The sequence below is a fragment of the Herpailurus yagouaroundi genome, unplaced genomic scaffold (genome assembly GCF_014898765.1).
Source record: "Herpailurus yagouaroundi ecotype Mexico unplaced genomic scaffold, PumYag 163, whole genome shotgun sequence".
In the NCBI taxonomy this organism is placed as follows: Eukaryota; Metazoa; Chordata; class Mammalia; order Carnivora; family Felidae; genus Herpailurus; species Herpailurus yagouaroundi.
This window is the reverse complement of record NW_024412404.1, coordinates 39,250,028-39,266,267: the sequence shown is the minus strand read 5'-3', so window position 1 is coordinate 39,266,267 and position 16,240 is coordinate 39,250,028. Positions and strand designations below refer to the sequence as shown.

General features: G+C 39.4%; 1 protein-coding gene across 1 annotated transcript in view; it reads left to right on the top strand.

Moving 5' to 3' along the window:
- The window catches only part of DNMBP (dynamin binding protein), a 116,515-nt gene that overhangs the window by 36,738 nt on the left and 63,537 nt on the right, over positions 1 to 16,240 (top strand). Inside the window, exons 3-4 of the mRNA XM_040486138.1 lie at positions 4,885 to 5,039; positions 6,785 to 6,907. Coding sequence (XP_040342072.1) covers positions 4,895 to 5,039; positions 6,785 to 6,907 — 268 coding nt within the window. The 5' untranslated portion in view covers positions 4,885 to 4,894. The remainder of the gene's footprint in view (positions 1 to 4,884; positions 5,040 to 6,784; positions 6,908 to 16,240) is intronic.

The following is a 16,240-nucleotide window of genomic DNA, read 5'->3' as shown; positions in this document are numbered from 1 at the left end:
CCTGGGTGGCTCAGTCGGTTAAGCGTCTGACTTCAGCTCATGTCATGATCTCATGATTTGTAAGTTTGATCTCCATGTCGTGCTCCATGCTGACAGCTAGGAGCCTGGAGCCTGCTTCGGATTCTGTGTCTCTCTGCCCTCCCCTGCTTGTACTCTGTTTCTCTCTCTCTCTCTCAAAAATAAACAAACATACAAAAAAAGGTAAACAGATAATGACCTCTAGTTAAGATATATATGCCAAAGTGCTGGAGGAAAATATCTGTGCTTTATTTTGAGATGCATCAAAAATAAAACAAAATGTTTGCAGTATGTCAAAAAAAATAACATGGATTGATAAATGGATAAAGAGATATGTGATAAAATAACTGCAGTAAGATGTGAACAGTAGAATCTAGGTAGTGGGCGTAAAACTTTTTTAAGTTCACTGTGTAAAAATTTGTATAATAAAATGTTGGAGAACCAAAGAGAGGAAATTGGAAGTTTAGAAGATTTTGAGGGAAGAACCAGGGAGATTTCAGAGATGTGATACCTACAGTAAAAAGAACATGGGCACTGGAATCAAACAGACCTGAATTCTGGGTCTGGCTTAGCTTTTTATTTGCTAGAGATATAGCAAATATATATATATATATATATATATATATATAATATTATATTATATTATATATATATAATATATATTATATATGTAAATATGTATCAAATATATATATTAAAATATATATAATATATATATATTAGATATATTTATATATATATATTAGATACACATTAGATGTATGGCCCAGTGGTGGCACTGGGATTTGAACCTGGGCACCCTGGCTCTGAAGCCTTGCTGTCTCCCTTGCAATGCAGCAATGATTCAAGCTTCCAGTTCGGTGTCTGGCACATGGTAGATCATCATCCAGTAGCTGTTGCTATTAGTGTACCATCAACTGTAGAGGATGAAGTCCTTCTAGTATTCGATCTAGAAGATTTATATGACACTATTATAGGAGCTGGAAGGCCAAACTGTTTGTGGAAAGAGGTGGTTAATTTAGTTTTCGATAAGTGGAAATTGAGATTTTGATACGAATAGTTTTGTGTATTTTCTAAAATCATTTGCTTGTTAAAAATTTGAAAGTGTGTTATGTGCTGCGCACTGCTCTAGACAAGTGAGCAAAACAGACAAAAATCTCTACCCTCTTAGGGTTTTGTGTTCTAAAAGAGTTTGAAGAATTAAGGACCTTTATATCTCAAATGCAGACTGACTCTCCAAAGGAAATGCCAGCGAGAGAAGAAGGTGGTGTTTTCATAGCAGACTTTCCTGATGTCCCTGACATCCTGCCGTATGGGCAGTTCTTTCCTCTGCTTTCTCTCAAGCCCAGCTGTGTTCTGATTTCCTCTGAAGTTCTTTTTACTTCCATCTGGAGTTGGTGGAACAGCTTATATAAGCTATTTATGATTAAGTTTCAAAATATCTGTCCAGGACTCTAAAACGGCCCAGACAGGAACAATAGTAGTTGCTTTTCATGGGGTTTACAGAGCAGAGAAGACGGAGATGAAATTCATGATATTCCATGTAACCCAGAGGGCACCAAGATCTCCTTTCCGGTCTCACACATGAATCCTGTACTTTAGCTAGGCTCTGGCTCCAGCACCCTTCCAGGGTGTGTATTCCTCAGCGATTACGCACTCATTCCAACAGGGCAGGAGGTCAGTCAGTAACAGTATTCGTTGAGCCAGACCCTCCTCTGCTTCTGAGTCATTTTCTGGTACAGCAAAAAGGTTGTCAGGGAGAAGCTTTAACTCTTTCAGATCACGAAGTTTACTCCTCAGCGTAACAGGGTCTGTCTCTTACATCCTACAGAGTGTATGCTGATTTTCTCTTTGACGTTTCAGATAAGGAGGTATATATTTAGTCTGAGAGTGAGATGGAATTTGAGAAAACAAAGTAGAAGGAGAAAAATAATACCACCGTGGCCCAACCTTGGGGAGGTGTGTTGATAACGTATAGATGGCTAAGAGGTTTGCAAAATATTATGCTTGTTTAAAAAAAATATTTATGACACCACGCTTAATGCGGAAATCTGACATCTGGCAACTTCAGCCATTTGGAAGACAGCCAGAAAATAAGAAAGGGGCATCAGAGCACATAAAAAGTAACTGTTGAAAAACTCTAGCTAACTAATACATGTAGTTTACCACCACGGAAGAGTTCGTTAGGTTTTCCTTTAGAGCTTGTTTACATTTTATTTATCTAGGGACTTCTAATAATTTTGGCGGTGTCTGTATGATCTTCCCTCCCCAGCAGACTATGAACAGCAATCTAGAAAGAGGATAGAAAAACTGATAGAGGACGTAACTGATAGCAGAGGGGCAGCTGACAGCAAAAGAGAAAGACCCAAAAGTTATACGGTACTGGTAGTATGCATCACAACACAGTATACTAATGTATGGTCTTAATGAACTTGTGTCCATCAGGCAAAGAGTAAATTATGTTCAGTGTCTTTCCTACTAGCGAAGGCAAGAGAGGTATATAATTTTTTTTAATGTTTATTTATTTTTGAGAGAGAAAGAGAGAGAGAGAGGGAGACACAGAACCTGAAGCAGGCTCCAGGCTCTGAGCAGTCAGCACAGAGCCGGACACGGGGCTTGAACTCACTATCCATGATTTCATGACCTGAGCCGAAGTTGGACACTCAACCAACTGAGACACTCAGGTGCCCCTATAATGTGTCTATTTTTAAACATGGTCAAAGCTAAACCAAGTTTTGACGTGTTGAAATGGTAGATTCCGTGGTGTTTTTGTACTTGTACAATGTGCTATACATTGTCTGGTGATATATCAGTGAGACAGATTTGAGCTTGTAGCTGATTATGGAAATAATGTTTAGTAACAACTGCTCACAGTTATCGAGCACCTCCTATACCAACCCTGTCCTAGGTGCTTTTACACTATCAGCATATGGTTAAGGCTTTAGGCAGATCTGGATTTCTGTTCCATCTCTGACTTACTGTATGACCTTGGACAGATTGCATCACCTCTCTGAGCCTGTGCCCTCATCTGCAAAATGGAAACTAATAATATGGGATAGGATTGTTGTGGGGACCCAATGAGGGACATAGCACAGTGCATGGCATAGAGTAAGTGCTCAATAAATATTAGGCATTATTATCATTAGTTTTATCATCATCATCTTTCTGATGATTATTATCAAAGTATGATTATCCCCATTTTTCTGAACAGGAAACTCTAGCCCAGAGAGTTTAAGTAGTTTATCCAAGGTGAAATAACTAATAAAAGTTGGAGCTGGCATTTTGAACCTTGATCTCTGACTCCAGATGCCTGGTTACTTTGCATTCACATTATACTGCCTCTTCAGCATGGGATTGTAATTCAATTTTTTTCTATACAGAGGGCAGAGGACGTAGGGAATGTTACTGGCCACTTCTCTTTTCCACTGTGGACCCAAGTCATCTCATTATAGACAAAAATTCCAGTCACACAGAGATAAGCTCCTTTTACTCAACAGTACAAATTAAGTATGCAATATTTAATTGTGTTGCATGATTCATTGAAATTGTAAAGGTGCTCCACATTAATATCCTCAACTATTTATATGCATAACACGTATGTGTACATCATTGTTTTCTTAGGTAATAAACTCAACAAAACTTGTAACCATCTTTTTTTTTTTTTTTTTTGGTAACTAGACATTTAGTGCTTTTTGATGTCATCATAGTTATATGTGAAAGAAAAGTTAGAAGCCTCATCTCTACCAACACCAGACAGATACTTGAGATGAATAAAAGAAAATAGGCTTGAGGCCTGGATACTCAGGAGGGTGTCAGGTGCTCTCTGTGAAACACCTGAGAGACAGGTTGCTAATCACGGCTTGTTGACAGCTGAGCACATGCCCAGTCTTTCCTCCTTTTCTGTTTAAATGTGTATTGAGGAGGCTCCTTGGGCACATATGTCAAGGTGAAAGACCCTCTTAACAGTGCAAAGGATACTATGCAAGCTTGGGGGATAGGTGTCTTTGAACTGAAAACACATTCTTGATTTGGTCTATTGTACTAAATCTTGTCTGGAAGTGTCATTTTTATATCGCCCTTTCTTGTTCTTTTCATGGATTTTTACATTTCAGTACATTTTAAATCTCTGCCATTGAGGTGTGATCCCACATTCCTTTTTTTGGCGGGGGGGGGGGGTGGCTAGGGGGTAAGTAGGAGCCTGAATCCTGGCCCTGCTGCTATGAACTTTGTGACAAATTAAGTTTTTCAACTTGCTGAGCGTAGGTATCCTAATCTTTAAGATAGTTCTGGGGAACTATCTTATTTCATTATAAATGAAATGCCATATTAAAAACCCCTACTTAAACAAATTTTTTTTAATGTTAATTTTTATTTTTGAGAGAGACAGAACATGAGCGGGGGAAGGGCAGAGAGAGAGGGAGACACAGAATCTGAAGTAGGCTCAAGGCTCTGAGCTGTCAGCACAGGCTCCCCAAACCCCCTACTTTTTAAATACCGTATTTTAAAAGTACCATATTGACTGTACTTGAAAACTGTTAATTTCCTTATTGGCCCCTTCAGGCCTATTGAGACGTCTACATTTCCCAACTTGTACCTTTTCTGTCAGTCACAGGTAAAGGTCCCCCCCCCCCCCCCCCGACTCCAGAAGTGCCATGAGAATCAAATGAAGAATGTATGAGGAAATCATTATTTTTGTCAGTACTTAAATTTCTTCAGAATATAAAGTACAACCTTCTTATTTGCTTAGCTTTGACTTGATTCTAAGCGTCTTTATATCTTAAGCTTTATCATTCTCAAGATATTGACCCATAGTCCAATGTCTTAAATAGTTAACACTTTCCAATGTCTTTTGACTTGTCTTTCCAGGTTATAAAACATGGAGGCTGGCTCAGTGGTTCGAGCCATCTTTGACTTTTGCCCTAGTGTATCAGAAGAACTACCGCTCTTTGTAGGAGATATTATTGAGGTGTTGGCAGTGGTGGATGAATTTTGGCTTCTAGGAAAGAAAGAAGATGTTACAGGTAAGAGGCTTATAATTCCTCAGGTACAAAATAGACCACAGGCCCTCCAATCTTTCCATATTAAAAAATAAAGGTTAAATGGGAAGCCCAAGTCAATAAACTACAGAATCCTTTTGTCTTTTTCCTGTGGTTTTTACCAGTGGGGAGAGAATGTTTGTTATCAATCCATCTATCCTTATTGGTTCCTTCCAAAGGCTGAGATGGTTCGATACCAGCTGCCCCAGGCCAATTTTCTGTTCACATCTTTACCTGTCCTTCCCAGGTCTTTGTCCTTTGTGCTCAGTGCCATTGTTTACCTTCTGAAAATATGTGTTATTTCTTTATTCAGAAACCTGTTGTTTGACATTATTTTTCACTACCAGTCTTTACCTGTGATTTGTGGAACGTAAGTCCCTCTCCACCATATTTTCTCTACCTGTCTTCCTCAAATGTTTTCTACCCTTTCTTTCACTCTGTTTTTCAAGGGATCATGATGCGTCCTGTTCACTCCTTCTTAGATCCATGGTTGGCCCAAATTTATTAAAGCTACCCCTGCTCTGGGTGCAGCTACCTTCCACTTCTTATACACCTGATTTCCTTTCTTCCAGTCTTTCAAATATATGTTAGCACCAGTTTCTTTCATTAATTAGCCTAGGGAAGGGTGAAGGTTTTTACCCCACACTATGCACCTGTGTTAAATCCGGTCCTTAACTGACATAGATTTATGTAATTCTGGGCTGCAGCTTGTTATACAGACTCTGTTAACACTTAACCCACATTTGGGAGATAATAGATTATTTCGCAATAGAAATGATAGCTCAGCTAAGACAAAAATGATGAGTAAGAGTTAGCAACACAAAGAGGATAGACAGAGAGAATTGCTTATCCAGAGGCCCTTGAATGACAAAGAACATGGAGGGTCCGAGAAAAGTTCAACCTGGCATGAGGTCTGAAAGGTTGAGGAAGGGAGAAGGTGCTGGGGAGAGGAGCTGGGGAGGGAGCAGGAGCTAGATTGTGGAGGACAGCGTATGCCGTGGTATGGAGTTATGGAATGGGATACAATACAGGTGCTTTAAGCACTGTCAGATTTGTATTTTAGAAAGCTCAGTGCTACAGATTGAGAAATGATAGGGAAGGGCAAAACCAAGGGCAGGGAGGCAGCCTGGGAGGTTGTTGCAGTGACCCAGGTGAGACATGCTGCTGACCTGGACCGAGGTGATGGGTCTGGAGATAAGTGGATGGATACAAGAGATATTTGGAAGGTGGAATCCATTAAACTTTCTGATGCTTTCCAACTGACAGGCCCTGTCTGTCTACTACCACCTATTAAAACGCTACCCATCTTCAGACTTAAATGCAGTCTTTTTCATAAAATTTTTTGTGTTCTTCCTGAACCATTTTCTACCTTCTCTAATGTCCATAGCAATCTGTGCATTTTTCTTGTGTCACTAGATTTCAGAGTGATTGTTTATGTCTGAATTCGATTTTAAGATCTTTGAGAGCAAGACCGTCTTACTCATTTTTCCCCTCTGTAGTGTGTCTTGTCTAGAGTAGCACCCAGTTAATGCTTATTGGATTGAATTGCATTTTTTCTGCTCTGCATGAATGAAATTTTGTGTGCTGTACTTTTTCTATAGTAGATTTTCCAATTATGAGTACTCACTTTCCAATTTAGTGTCTATAAATGGGCTCAGAAACAAAGTTATTATGTCCTGGTACACAGAAAATGAAATTTCAGTATTAGAAACGTTTGCTTTTACTTTCAGGACAGTTCCCCAGCAGTTTTGTGGAAATTGTGACCATCCCCAGTCTAAAAGAAGGAGAGAGGCTGTTTGTCTGTATCTGTGAATTTACATCCCAAGAATTAAACAGTCTTCCCCTCCACCGAGGTAAGTTGACCATTCAGGAGTAGACTGTTTACAATAAGTTGAATGGAGCTGGCCCATTTTGACAACTAGATTTTTTTTTTGAATTTTTAAAAGTGGCTAACCTCTGGAGAGTGTTTAGTAATAGCAAGATCGTGCTGACAATAATAATGCCTTATATTTGCATAGCATTTTATAATTTCCATAGTATTTGCTCACAAATACATTCTCATCTGATCCTCACCACAGACCTGGTAGCAAAGTGGATATTATTAACTGCATTTAATAAATAATGAAAATGAGATTCAAAGGATGTTACCTGCAGATGAAAACTTTTGGCCTCAGAAGGTCAAGTCATGTCACCTGATTGTAAGTCCAGCATTCTCTTTCCACTGCCCCATATTGTAGCCACACTTCAGACTACATTAATCTTTTTTTCCCTTAAAAACTAATATGGCTTTCCCAGCAACATTACTATTTATTACTATATAATAATCAAGCAGGAATTGTGGTATAGAGATTAAGAGACAGATGTCAAATAGCCCCATTTTGACTCCCTATCGATAGGTAATATTACATTAAAGTTATCATCAGAACCAGTTTAAAAGGAAGTGATTTAAGGGGTGCCTGGTGACTCGGTTAAGTGTCCGACTTTGGCACAGGTCATGATCTCACGGTTCATGAGTTTGAGTCCCACACTGGACTCTGCTGTCTGCGTGGAGCCCGTTTGGGATCCTCTGTCCCCCTCTCTCTCTGCCTCTCCCCTGCTTATGCTCTCTCTCTCTCTCAAAAATAAGTAAACATTAAAAAAAAGGAAGTGATTTAAAATGAATAGTTGTAGCCATGTCTCAGTGACATTCCAAGTATTTCTCACTTACTCTGATAGACGTATGAACTTCTCTAAAGATGGACCATAAACCGTTTCACCAAGGATGCTTGATTAAGTCCACACATTTTGGCATGAGCACAGAAACCAGTAGTGTTCCACAAACTGATGTTTATGATGAATGCAATTTTTGTGATGACAAAGGAGGAGCCAGGAAAATGGTAGAATTTATTGGGCATGTTCTTAATATTGTTACTTGTTCTTTTGAGTATGGCCCTGAAGGACTAGGCTTAATTTCTTAAACCATGTGCACATCTGAGAGAGAGAGCTCGCAGAGGTGGGGAAAGAGAGAAACCTAGCAAACTTCCCTAACCCTTAGGCAGTGAGAAGGAATATTGAATTTAGATCTTAATCCTCAAAATCTGTTTTGAGAGTTTCTTACACTTTGCATTGACCCTCTACCTCTGTTCTGAACACTTCTTTGTTAATCAGTGTTGGAAAGGGAGAGAGAAATAGATCAAGATGTTATAGCAGGAAACTTTTATCTGTTTCCACTCACAGCCCTTCCACTGCGGGGAGAGGGGGGGTCTGTAGTCCACATCGGACCAGAGGGAGTGGAGAAAAGGCCAGAGCACAGTAGCTTCCATTAGGGCTGAGCAGAAGATATGGGTGGCATGGATTTGTCCTTTCCTATACCTAAAGCAAATAAATAGTGGGTATAAGAATATACTCTGTGGGAATATGCAGTATGTCTACAACATTTGGGGAATTGGAAGATGTATCTTCTGGAATTAGCTTTTTTGCTTTATATCTTGTGTAGTCAGGTCTTAGATACTAAAAAGAGAGATTTTCTGCTGAATGCCTTCCCTGGAAAGACTGGTATCATGGGTTCTGAACTTGCTTTGAAGTTAAAATCTGCCTCAGGAATCCCAGGGCCACAAAATAGATTCTTAGGAAGACCCTAGCATGGATCTTTCAGCCAGGAGCCTCCTGGATCAAGACTGACTCAAGCTCAGGCTGGGTATTAGAACCTGTAGATGTTATCTTGATTAGTTTTTAAGCAAAGGAAGAGGATGCAGCAGGGGCAATACGCAGGAAGAGACTAGAAAGAGATATGCTAACTGTCAGTGTTTTTATCTGTTCTCTTCTCTGATGCTCTCCTTCCAGTGAGTGCACTGACTATTCAGCTCTGTTTCCTTCTATGCTTTTCATGTCTCTTTTAGCTCTGTGTCTTCTGATTTGAACACATAAGCCTTTGAGAATGGGAGAGTTAGATAGATGCACCTCTGCAATTTGAATTTTTCTGGGAAGTTTAGCAGGAGACACAGAAATGATTTTAATTTCTCTTGTTTTCTATGCACGACAGTACACATTAACAGATAATAATTTTACTTGTGGGAAACAAAACCAGTAAAAAAAAGAAAGTATTTTTATGCCACCTATAGTTTATAAAACTTGAGTCTAGGCTTCCTGATTTTCAAGTCTAGTGCTTGGAATGTCCCTTCTACTTCTTAGGTTGAAAATTGTTTTTTTCCATTAGATCAGTGTCTCAGCTCACGAGTGGTATACATTCCTCTAGCCCTGCCTTCTAGTACTATTAGTCCTATTCCCTGTTGTTTCTTTCTCTCTCCTCAGTACCTTCCGTGTAGCAGTGAAGCTTCCTCTGTGCTGTGTAAATAAAACTTTTGGTGATTGAATATATGTCAGGAGGGGATTTGGAAACCTTAAGAGCATGTGGGATAATGTTTGAGACCGGTTTCATTTTACCATGCTGCCTTCAGTTAATTGTTACCTACTTACTGTTCAGAAGTATCATTGGGATTAATAAGAGAAAAAATTATATATTTTAATTGTAAAATTATGTTATTAAAGATACATATGTATTTGGAGCTTAGGAGATAAGAATTCTGATGGCCGTAGATTTAAATCCATCTCTACAACTTAGTAGCTGTGACTTTAGGCTAGTTGCTTACGTTATCTCAGCCTCAGTAGGATAATAATACCTACCCCAGGTAGCTGTGAGGGTTGAGTGAGGTTATGCACATAAAGCATCTGGAACAAGGTAAGCATGCAGTAAAGATTAACTGTCCCTCTTATTCTTAACCTGGGATTCCTGGACTTTGTGGATGTGCTTTGGGGGGGACGTTGTGTCCTAATAATGACATGAAGTTTATGTGTCTGTACATTTTTCCAGGGAGATTCTATCTGGAATTGGAATCACCAGTAGTTCTTCCAGCAGGTGTCACCCTTTCTCCTTTCCACAAAGCCATCCAGTTGTTTTGGACTATTCCCTGTATTCTGAGTTATATTTAAACTCCGAAAACAAGGCTGTCTCTGTATGTCTTCTTTGGAAAAATGTCTATTCAAACCCTCTGCCTATTTTTTAATCAGGTTGTTTGGTTTTTTTTGGTGTTGGGTTGTATAAGTTTTTTATATATTTTGGATGTTAACCTCTTATCAAATAAGTCATTTGCAAATATTTTCTCCCATTCAGTAGGTTGCTTTCTTTATTTTGTTGGTGGTTTCCTTCACTGTGAAAAAGCTTTTTATTTTGATATTGTCCCAAAAGACACATGAAAAGATGTTCAGCATTACTAATCATCAGGGAAATGCAAATCAAAAACCACGATGAGATTATCACCTTATACCTGTCAGAATGGCTAAAATCAAAAAGACAAGAGATAACAGGTGTTGGTGAGGATGTGGGAAAAAGGAACCCTTGTACACTGTTGGTGGGGATATAAATTGGTACAGTCCTGGTGGAAAACATGGAGGTTCCCCAAAAAATTAAAAATAGAAATACCATATGATCTAATAATTCTAATAATTCACCCAAAGAAAACAAAAACACTAATTCAAAAAGATATGTGTGTGCCTGTATGTTTATTGCAGCATTATTCACAATAGCCAAGATGTGGAAACAACCTAAGTGTCCACTGATAGATGATAAGGAACATGGTGTGTGTGTGTGTGTGTGTGTGTGTGTGTGTGTATACACATATACATATATATATATACATACTTATATATGTATGTATGTATATATATATATGTAATGGAAAATTATGCAGCCATAAGAAAGAATGAGATCATGCCATTTGTGACGACATGGATGGACCTAAAAAGTATTATGCTAAGTAAAATAAGTCAGACTGAGAAAGACAAATACCAAGTGAATTCACTCATATGTGGAATCTAAAAAAAACAGATGAATAAACAAAAAAGCAAATCAGGGGGCCTATAAATACAGAGAACAAACTGGTGGTTGCCAGAGGGGAGAGGTAGTGGAGGGATGGGCAAGCGAGAGATATAGACTTCCAGCTATGGAATTAAGAAGTCACAGGGAGGGGCGCCTGGGTGGCTCAGTCGGTTAAACGGCCGACTTCGGCTCAGGTCACGATCTCGATCTCGTGGTATGTGGGTTCGAGCCCCGCGTCGGGCTCTGTGCTGACTGCTCAGAGCCTGGAGCCTGTTTCAGATTCTGTGTCTCCCTCTCTCTCTGACCCTCCCCCGTTCATGCTCTGTCTCTCTCTGTCTCAAAAATAAATAAATGTTAAAAAAAAAAAATTAAAAAAAAAAAGGAGTCACAGGGATAAAAGGCACAGCATGAGGAATACAGTCAATGGTATTGTAATAACCATGTATGGTGACAAATGGTAGCTATGCTTGTGGTGAGCATGGCATAACATATAAAGCTGTTGAATTACGGTGTTGTACATCTGAAATAATGTAACATTTTTTGTCTACTCAAATAGAAAAATTATTTTTATTTTTGTATTTTAGAGAGCGAGAGTAAGGAGGGGAGAAGGACAGAAAGGGAGGGAGGGAGGGGTGGGGGGAGAGAGAGAGAGAGAGAGAGAGAATGAATCTTAAGCAGGCACCATGCTCAATTCCACGACCCTGGGATCATGACCTGAGCCAAAATCAAGAGTTGGATGCTTCACCGACTGAGCCACCCAGGCCCCCTCAAACAGAAATATTTTTAAACAGAGAAAAACAAGGCTCTCTCTTAAAGGATCAGTGCAGGTGGCCAGGGCCATTTACTGTTTTAAAAATAAACAGAGGGAGAAAAAAAAGAGACAGGGAAAACAAAAAACAAAAAAAGAGAGCATGAAAAGGAAAGTACAGAAAAAGGAGAGAAAAAAATTAGTGGGAATGATGAAATATCACTGATAATTGCCTCATATAACACAGAATGCTTATAACCTCATTTTCTAGGCCACCTCCTCACCCTCAAAAAAGACCAATAAAAAATGAATTCATAATTTTATTTTGTAATTAAATTTTAAATTTTAATTCCAGTATAGTTAACAGTGTTATATTAATTTCAGGTGTAAAACGATTCAACAATTCTATATGTTACTCAGTGCTCTTCATGACAGGTGTACTCTTTTTTTTTTTTAATGTTTATTTTTGAGAGAGAGAGACATCAAGTGTGAGTGGGGGAGGGGGAGGAGGAGAGAGCGAGGGAGACACAGAATCTGAAGCAGGCTTCAGGCTCTGAGCTGTCAGCACAGAGCCCAGTGTGGGGCTTGAACCCACGAACCGTGAGATCATGTATGACCTGAGTCAAAGTCGGTTGCTGAACAGACTGAGCCACCCAGGTGTCCCTATGATAAATGTACTCTTAATCCCCATCACCTATTTCCCCCATTCCCCCCCACCCCCAGCTCCCCTCTGGTAACCATCACTTAGTTCTCTATAGTTAAAAGTCTGTTTCTTAGTTTGTCTCTTTTTTTTTTCTTTGGCTTGTTTGTTTTGTTTCTTAAATTCCACATATGAGTGAAATCATGGTATTTGTCTTTCTCTGACTGCCTTATTTCACTTAGGATTGCACTCTCTAGCTCCGTCCATGTTTTGTTTTGAGAGAGAGAGAGCATGCTCACGAATGGGGAAGGTGCAGAGAGCGGGGGGGACAGAGGACCTGAAGTGGGCTCTGTGCAGATAGCAGAGAGCCTGATGCGAAGCTTGAACCTACAAACTGTGAGATCATGATCTGAGCTGAAGTCAGTTGCTCAACTGATTAAGCCACCCAGATTCCTCTCTGTGTTGTGGCAAATGGCAAGATTTCATTCTTTTTTATGGCTGAATAATATTACATTGTATATGTATGTATATATACACACCACATCTTCTTTATCCATTCATCTATCAATGGACACTTGGGCTGATTCCGTGATTTGACCATTGTAAATAATGCTGCAATAAACATAGTGGTGCATGTATACCTTTGAATTAGTGTTTTTGTATTTTTTGGGTAAATACCCAGTAGTGTGATTAATGGATTATAGGATAGTTCTATTTTTAACATTTTGGATAAATTTATGTATAAATAACCTGATAAATGATATAATGCCCAGGCCATAAATTTGTGATGCCGTGTGTGTGACAGATGAGGGTAAGGTTCTCATATGGCTCATATGGAAATCTAAGTAAAACATGTGGTGAGTCTGCCTAAAGCACAGTCTCCTTGGCATTGTGATTCAGGCTGGGGGGCAGGGGGACCTAATACTACGGACTCAGACTACTTACATTTCAGATTCTAAGAAGGCTTGCGTTTGTTCTTACCATCTTATTCCTAATGCATTTCTCGTTCGAATTAAAAAATCAACCAGCAAACGTAAGCAGCCTGGCGGCTGGGATTATATGTGCATGAGTGAAAGGCTCAGGCTGACTCTAAGAGTCACCACCACACTTCCTATTTTTCTGTTTTTGAAATCTGGGCGCTCTGTTCCAGCAGTTCCTCATATTGTTGTTTCAGAAGGCTGGAAATGACCACCAGGAAGCCTCTTTCTCAGGACTCACCTGGGATGCCAGTGCAATAGCTGCACGACTCTTTCTGATGCAAATGAGAGATGGTGCAAAAACTCAGTAACGGCTACAAAATAAGGGTGTTGAGCAAAATTAAATCTAACATGCTTTTCGGGGTTTAAACTGTGATTCTTAAAAAAATTCACCTTTTTGGGGGCACCTGGGTGGCTCAGTCAGTTGAGTGTCCAACTCTTGATTTCGGCTCAGGTCATGATCCCAGGGTTGTGGGCTGGAGCCCCGCGTCAGGCTCCATGTTTGAGTAAGCTTAAGATTCTTTCTTTCTCTCTTTCTCTCTGTCTCTCCCTCTCTCCCGGTGCCCCTCTCCCCCGCTTGCACACACTCTCTCTGTCTCTCAAAAAAAAAAAAAAAAGATCTTTTTTTATATAAAAGTAGCCAACAGAATGACAGTCTGCCAGGTAATAAAGCTTATTGAAACAGTCACCCGGGTGAAAATAGGAAAAGCAAGCCCTATTATAAGGGTTTCATGGAGATCTGGCAACACAAGGAAAATATTGTAATTCTACTGTTTAGGAAAGCCAGTAGAGTGGGAGTTATGGCATGCCTTTATTCTTCTGATTCACCCAAAAGCCTCTTGTGCCTGGATAGTAGCCATGTCTCCAGTGAGTTTCTTCTGTGGTTCTGATGGATTAGCCTTAGAGGTAGTGGGGGAAAAATCATTTATAAAATTCTCAGGACCCCAAGCTCTAACCAATGGATAGTGCGCCATAAATTAAAGGAATATAGAAATATAGGACCAAGACCCTATATATTTTTTTCAGGAATATCTAAGTAAAACATCAAATCAGTGAAAATGTGTTGGGTGCCTACCACCAAGTACAAAATCTTAACATTGGGTCCTGTGTACTATATAAAAATACAAGTGTCAAAATTAGTGATGTAAATGATAATTTCTTTACTAGGCTACAGATGGCCAAAGTGGATATGAGTTTCTAAGGTCTTTTAGAGAAGGATGCTAGGGTTTCAGACAGACAGTCTTGTTTGTATAGGAAATAATGAAAGTGTCCTTGTGTGGAATCGGGAGATAATATTGTCTGGCTGGGGTGGAGGCAGGGAACGGGTTATGACTGGATGTGGGTGCCAGGTTGCACTAAGGTAAAAACATAAGAATAGTCTTTTAGTAGTTTAGTAACTAAACCTTTTTAGAGAGTTTAGAGCAAACTTATTTTTTATATATTTCAGATAATAAGAAATACTTTAAAATTTTATTTTATTGTTTTTTTTTTTATTGTAGAGAGAGAGGGAAGCATGAGCAGGGGTGAGGGGCAGAGGGAGAGAGAATCTTAAGCAGGCTTCACGCTCAGCCTGACGTGGGACTCGATACCACAACCCTGGGATCATGACCTGAGCAGAAATCAAGGGTCGGACGTTCACCTGACTGAGTCACTAGGTACCCCAAGAATAGGATTTTTAGAAAGAATCCTATGGGACTAGTAAGAAGCCTTCATGCCTCACAGGAAAAAATTGAGCGGGGGAGGGATATGATAAAACTGGTACGTTTATCATCTCAGTTTGGCTGGAAGAGACTGGAAAAGATGAAGTCTGGGACAAGGTTTAAGAGAGTGAGATGGCGAGAATTGGACCAGGGCAAGTAGTGAGTGGAAACACTATTTTGAAAGAAGGCATTAAAAGAAGAAAGGAAGGAAGTAGGCTGGAGCCAGTTTCAGAGGGAAGATAGGATTGATTTATTTGGGAGTTGGGAGTTGCAGAATCATCATCAAATTGGACAACAAATGCTTGCTCTGGAAAGGCATCGTATCAGACTCAGGCAATACAAAAGAGAAGTGGTACCTGCCATTAAGGAACATGCCATTCACTTGGTGAGAAGATAGGACAGACTTAAATTTTTTTTTTTCAAATCAAGAGAAGTTGAGTACCCTAAAGTTGATACCCTAGAAGATAATCTAGTTATAACATATGCTTGACTAGAAAATAACTTATGTGGCTTTGGTAGGTGTTTGCTGTCCTGGTCTTATTTTACTTGGGCTGCTTGCATCCCTTGATCACCTCTGATGATGAAAGTAAAATTGACTAGGCAGCCAGTAACAGGAAGATTTAAAAAGATTAAACCTGATAATCCAGAATATGAATAATTCATCATCAGATAATTAAGAGTTTGTTTTATAACAATTTATTACAAAACCATAGAGCAGTTCTTTAAGTTGGGGTGAATCCTCTAAGACTGAATTTTAATTTCATTTTTTTCCAGAAACACTGTGCCCCTATCCTTTCTTTACCTCACCTTCTTCAACAGTAAGACAGATAGACACTAACTGTTCAGTTTACATTTTGTGAAGTTAACCGAAACATTGATATTGGAACTATTTTCGAAACAAAAGTACCTATTGCTAGAACATGCTTTATTATGATGTATTTTCAGGACAAGAATAGTTCAAAAAGGCCTCTGGAGGATATAAATGAAGAATTTGTTGCCCACACCCTGTACCCCCAACAAAGAAACCATTCCTGAAGACTTGTCTTATTGTTCCATATTTGATATTAAATACAATTTAGCATGAGAGAGTAGATGCATTGGTTCAAAGGATTACAGTGGACATGTGTACACACACATACATATATTTTAAATGTTTTTATTTATTTTTGAGAGAGAGAGAGAAACAGACTGACAGAGCATGACCAGGAGAGGGGCAGAGAGAGAGGGAGACACCGAATCAGAAGCAGGCTCCAGGCTCTGAGCTGTC